The 5,689-nt window shown below is 41.2% G+C and overlaps 2 protein-coding genes across 2 annotated transcripts in view; one reads left to right on the forward strand and one right to left on the reverse strand.

The window, feature by feature from the left end:
- Positions 1 to 1,731, reverse strand: part of cdk20 (cyclin dependent kinase 20) — a 5,396-nt gene extending 3,665 nt beyond the window's left edge. Inside the window, exons 1-4 of the mRNA XM_062426863.1 lie at positions 1,712 to 1,731; positions 1,025 to 1,144; positions 239 to 352; positions 1 to 155 (exon numbers count right to left, since the gene is read on the reverse strand). The exon at positions 1 to 155 is cut by the window's left edge and continues 34 nt beyond it. Of these exons, the coding sequence (XP_062282847.1) occupies positions 1 to 155; positions 239 to 352; positions 1,025 to 1,099 (344 nt within the window). The 5' untranslated portion in view covers positions 1,100 to 1,144; positions 1,712 to 1,731. The remainder of the gene's footprint in view (positions 156 to 238; positions 353 to 1,024; positions 1,145 to 1,711) is intronic.
- A 526-nt stretch (positions 1,732 to 2,257) lies between these two features.
- uxt (ubiquitously-expressed, prefoldin-like chaperone) lies at positions 2,258 to 5,283 on the forward strand. Its single transcript, XM_062426864.1, has 6 exons — positions 2,258 to 2,573; positions 2,836 to 2,917; positions 3,137 to 3,204; positions 4,059 to 4,166; positions 4,558 to 4,621; positions 5,132 to 5,283. The coding sequence occupies exons 1-6, from the start codon at positions 2,449 to 2,451 to the stop codon at positions 5,192 to 5,194; spliced, it is 510 nt and encodes a 169-aa protein (XP_062282848.1). The 5' UTR covers positions 2,258 to 2,448; the 3' UTR covers positions 5,195 to 5,283.
- Positions 5,284 to 5,689: the final 406 nt, after the last annotated feature.

The following is a 5,689-nucleotide window of genomic DNA, read 5'->3' on the forward strand; positions in this document are numbered from 1 at the left end:
ACGCCCTTCAGCAGCATCATCATGTAACCTTTGACCTGAGCCGGGGTCAAAGGTCGCTCTGAGTTCCTGATGACCTCAGAGAGGTCGGACAGCATGAACTCAAACACCAACACGAAGCCCGTACCGTGAGGGAAGACGTCCTTCAGCTTCACCACCTGAGGAAGAGGAGGAGGGGGAAGAGGAGGAGTGAGTGTCATGCTAACCTTTGACCTTTGACCTCTGACCCTCTGGTACTTACATGCTGGTTGTCTTCGATCTCCTGCAGCGCCTTGATCTCCCTCAGAGCCTGGTTGGGGATCCCATCCTCCAGCCGCCTCAGAGCTACTTTCTTCAGAGCCACCGTCTCTCCGGTCTGACCAACAGCATAATCAATACATCATAATCAATACATGATGATCAATACATTATAATCAATACATCATAATCAATACATCATAATCAAAACATCATAATCAATACGTCATGTGTGTCTGTGTGTAGGGGTGTGTGTGTGTGTGTAGGTCTGTGTGTGTGTGTGTGTTTGTGTGTGTGTGTGTGTGTGTAGGTGTGTATGTGTGTGTGTCTGTGTGTCTGTTAGGTGTCTGTGTGTGTGTGTAGGTCTGTGTGTGTGTAGGGGTGTGTGTGTTTGTGTGTGTGTGTGTGTGTGTGTGTTTGTGTGTGCATGTAGGTGTCTGTGTGTGTGTGTTGGTCTGCGTGTGTAGGTGTGTGAGTGTGTGTAGGTGTGTGTGTGTGTGTGTCTGTGTTTGTGTGTGTCTGTGTGTGTGTGTGTCTGTGTTTGTATGTGTTTGTGTGTGTCTGTGTGTTTCTGTGTGTGTGTGTGTGTGTCAGGTGTGTGTTTGTGTCTGTGTGTGTCTGTCTGTGTGTGTGTGTGTGTGTATGTGTGTGCATGTAGGTGTCTTTGTGTGTGTGTGTAGGTGTGTATGTGTGTGTGTCTGTGTGTCTGTGTGTCTGTTAGGTGTCTGTGTAGGTGTCTGTGTCTGTGTGTGTGTGTGTGTGTGTGTGTGTGTGTGTGTGTCAGGTTTACCTCGATGTGTTTGGCCTTAAAGACGATGCCATGTGCTCCTTCTCCGACTCGTCCCAGGATGCTGTACTGCTCCATGTCTCCTCTCTGGATCTCTGCTTCAACCAGCAAACTGTCCCTCTGCTGAAAGATTGGGAAGATTTTGATTTACTGATTTAAACATTCATTTCATACAGTATTTAATTCAGTTAAAGCTCTTTAAAGGCTGTTTGAGTTTCACTTTGAGGAGCAAAATGAGCAGAAACTGATTTAATTTATCTGTAACTTAATTCATCTAATTCTATTTTAATCAGAAGAGAAAATATTCAAAACTCAGCAGATATATTTCACTTTATTATTAAGAAAGAAAGAAAGAAAGAAAGAAACAGAAAGAAAGAAAGGACAGAAGGAAGGAAGGACAGTGGGCCGGATTGAACCCCTCGGCGGTCCTGTTCTGGCCCGCGGGCCTCAATTTTGACCCCGCTGTTCTAACGGCTGTTGCCTTGGTAACCTGCCTGCTACGCTAAGCTAACCATGCTAACACGTCAAACCCAACGACAACAGGTATCGTCATCTTTAAACAGCTGCAGGTAAAAATATGAGACACCTGCGTACGAAACAAACTAAAGAGACATACAATTAAATATTTTATACAATAATAAATACTTGTTCTCAGGCAGAGCACCTTAAAAATGAACGTTTTATGCTAACCTGGATAGCTGCGGAGAGAACAGCCGTCCGCCATGTTTGTTTACTATGACGTCACTACAGCAGCAGCTATAGAACCAGAACAGATAGAAAAGCACCTAAAATATAGAGTTAAAGCAGATAGAAAATAACCCTAAACTATAGAATTAAAGCAGATAGAAAAGCACCAAAATATAGCGTTAAAGCAGATAGATAATACCCCAAAATATAGAGTTAAAGTAGATAGAAAACTTTCAGAGGAGAGAGTGTAGATCATTGTATGTACATTATTTTTCTTTCTAGGATTGTGAGTGAATGTAGATCATAATACGTACATTCTTCTTTCCTAGGATGGTGAGAGACTTTAGATCATAATACACATTTTTTTTTACCTAGGATGGTAAGAGAGCGTAGATCATTTTACATACGTTATTCCTAGGATGGCAAGTGAGTTTAGCTCACGTGCTCCTGAACTGTCTGTGACCGCTGAATCGAACCAATCACATTAACGAAGGCAGCGAGTCTCAACCAATCAGAGGCGGAGGGAGGCGGGTCATAGCGTCTTCCTTCCTGCAGTAGTGTTTACGTGCGGCTCCGACATGAAGCTAACCCTGCAGCTTGTGCATCAATAACAACACAGAGACATTAACTATAACAGCAGTCAGACTGTCTGCAGGTTGCGGCTGCTGCTCTTTATATGCCGGTCGGACGGGAAGTTTGTTTAGTTTGTTTTTAAAGAGAAAAATAGACGACAGGTGATTATGATGGCTCCTCCTGCTGACGCTAACGGTGATGCTAACCCTGATGCTAACTCTGATGCTAACCCTGATGAGAAGGTTCAGGAGTATGAAAACTTCATCAGTGAAGTCCTGAAGAGAGATTTACAGTAAGAGACTCAATAGTAATTATTACAGTTATTTATTAATGTGTCAGTTTTTATCCTGATTAATTGTTTTGTCTATAAAATGTTAGAAAATAGTAAAAAGTGACACCTGACATCTTCAGATTAGAGTTTCAACTAAAGATGATTTAAATGAACGATTAATATGCAGGTTATTTTCTGGATTTATTTATAAAGTGTGTGTCTGTGTGTGTGTGTGTGTGTGTGTGTGTGTGTGTGTGTGTGTGTGTGTGTTTGTGTGTTTCAGGAAAGTGTTCGAGCAGAGAGACGCTGTTTTTGAGAAAATCTCTCTGTACCTGCAGCTGAAGAACACCATCCAGAGTTTGCAGGTACACACACACACACACACACACACACACACACACACACACACACACACACACACACACACACACACACACACACATAATAATAATAATTTTGGAGGTTTTAAACATTGTTTGGTTCTTTGTTGCCTATTTGTACACATGCCGATGTCATGTTGATGTCTGTGATGTCATTGTGATGTCACTGTGATGTCATTGTGATGTCACTGTGTGTCCCTGCAGGATGCGGGCTCTAAGCAGCTGAAGACTGACGTGGATCTGGGCTGTAACTTCTTCGTCCAGGCTGAAGTGTGAGCTGCTGATACACTGATCAATCACAACTACATCAAACTGATCAATACAGGAACAAACTGATCAATACAGGAACAGACTGATCAATGTAGGAACAGACTGATCAATACAGGAACAGACTGATCAATGTAGGAACAGACTGATCAATACAGGAACAGACTGATCAATGTAGGAACAGACTGATCAATACAGGAACAGACTGATCAATACAGGAACAGACTGATCAATACAGGAACAGACTGATCAATAACAATTACAGTACTGTGTAAAAGTCTTAGGCCACCATCATACAAACAGAAAATAGAGGAAATATGTTCACAAAATGTTACATTAATTATTAAATATTATTATTAATTAAGGCTCCATTTAGCTTTAGGAGAGCCAGCAGGTTCCTGCTATTGCTCCAGTATAAGAGGAGGTCTGAACACTTACACACTTTAGTCTATAGAAGCTGGTTTTTAATATTTCCTGTATGTTCTGGTTGTATTCTAATAAAGAGACTGATAAATAATTATATATGATCATTATAGCATTACTAAAACAACAAATCTAATAGTGACCTAAGACTTTAGCACAGTGCTGTATATCAAACTGATTAATACAGTAACAGACGTCATTAAACTCACACACTTACATTTTTAATTAAATCATTTATTATCTATCTATATTTAGGTTTTTAGGTTTTATAAGGTTTTGCAGCTTTGATAAAGTAGCTGAGGTAAAGTGTCAGAATATTACACACACACACACACACACACACACACACACACAGAGTTTAGGGTAATGAATAAAAATGTCCGCCCCTCTTCATGGCGTTTCAATCATGTGACTCATCGTCGTCTTCATCCTGCAGGGAGGACGCGTCCAGGATCTTCGTTGCCGTGGGTTACGGGTTCTTCGTGGAGATGACTCACGACGAGGCGCTGCGCTTCATCGAGAAGAAGACGAGTCAGCTCACAGAGTCAGTGTCACAACGATACTCATGTTTAAAGTATTGATTCAATTATTGATCGTTATCGTTTGGATCATAAAAACGTCACAAACAGCAACTCTGAAACATTCAACTGACTGTCATTTACAATTATTATTATATTAGAGAAATGATTAATTGATTATCAAAACATAATTTTCTTTAAATCAACTTATCAATCAATCAATCAATCAATCAATCAATCAATCGTAGCAGCTTCTGGTAAAGATGCAAATGTTTCCCTCTCTGTTAGCTCAATGCTAGCTGTGTCCATTGTTATGAATAGGAGATGCTAACAACATTGTGTGTGTGTGTGTATGTATGTGTGTATGTGTGTATGTGTGTATGTGTGTATGTGTGTATGTGTGTGTGTGTGTTGTAGTTTCACAGATCAGCTGACTAAAGATTCGTCTAAGATCAAAGCAAACATCCGGATGGTTCTGGAGGTCAGTCTGATTGATGACATCACTGATGACATCACTGATTATTTATTGATGACATCATTTATTACATCACTGATTATTTATTGATGACATCATTGATTCTGTCATTGATTCTGTGAAATGTCCTTAATATGATTATAATCACAAATATTGATTTCTTCCTCTTTCCTCTTCTTTCTCCTCCTTGTTTTCCTCTTGTCCTCCCTCTCCCTTCTTTCCATCTTCTTCTCCTTCTCTTCTCTCTTCTTTTCTTTCCCCTTTTCCTCCTCCTTCGCCTCCTCCTTCTTCTCCCTCTTCTTCTCCCTCTTCTCCTCCTCCTCCTTGTTCTTTCCTACTTCTCATTCTTCTCCTTCATCTCCTCCTTTCCTTTCCTTTATTCTCTTCTCTTCCTTGCTCTCCTCCTCCTTCTTTCCTTCTTCTTCTCCTCCTCCCCCTCCTCCTCCATCTTCTTCTACTCCTCCTTTTCCTCCTCTCTTTCTTCTTCTTGTCCTCTTTCTCCTCTTCCTCTTCCAGGGTCTGCGGGAGCTGCAGGGTTTGTCAGACGTCCCAGAAAGCAGAAGAAGAGACGTTTTCTAGACTTTTCCTCCGGTTGGACGTCGACTGAGACTCCTGCAGAGACGAGCTGAGGGACAGGAGACATGATCACATGACCACCTGATCACCTGATCACCTGATCACCTGATCACCTGACCGCCGCTCAGCTCCGATCAATACAGACGATTGATAAAACGTGTCAGCTGATGCACAGACACTGAACTCTTAAAGGACGTGGACCGGTCCAGGATGTGGCTAGCTTAGCTTAGCACAAAGACTGAAACCAAAGGGAAACTGTTAGCTTCCCTCCAGCTGCTCCACATCAAATGTGTTGGACTGTAACTTTACTCAAAGTTTGGACACAGAAAATGTTTCTACTGATGAATTTAAGATCATCTCCTGAGTGTGGATGTTTAATTAAATCATAAAAACTGTGAAAACAAACACACTGTAGTTTGGTGTGAGTCTGATAAATGAGTTTCTTCTTAGATTGTTGACCTTTGAAAGTGTTTTTTTTCTTTTTGAAGGCTAGAAGAA

Source organism: Scomber scombrus, chromosome 10, assembly GCF_963691925.1.
Source record: "Scomber scombrus chromosome 10, fScoSco1.1, whole genome shotgun sequence".
Lineage (NCBI taxonomy): Eukaryota > Metazoa > Chordata > Actinopteri > Scombriformes > Scombridae > Scomber > Scomber scombrus.

Bases quoted from the DNA above. Each gene is read 5' to 3' on its own strand.
- uxt (XM_062426864.1), top strand. From the start codon at position 2,449: ATGATGGCTCCTCCTGCTGACGCTAACGGTGATGCTAACCCTGATGCT. The intron at 2,574-2,835 runs GTAAGAGACTCA...TGTGTGTTTCAG, and splicing joins GTCCTGAAGAGAGATTTACA to GAAAGTGTTCGAGCAGAGAG. The intron at 4,622-5,131 runs GTCAGTCTGATT...TTCCTCTTCCAG, and splicing joins ACATCCGGATGGTTCTGGAG to GGTCTGCGGGAGCTGCAGGG.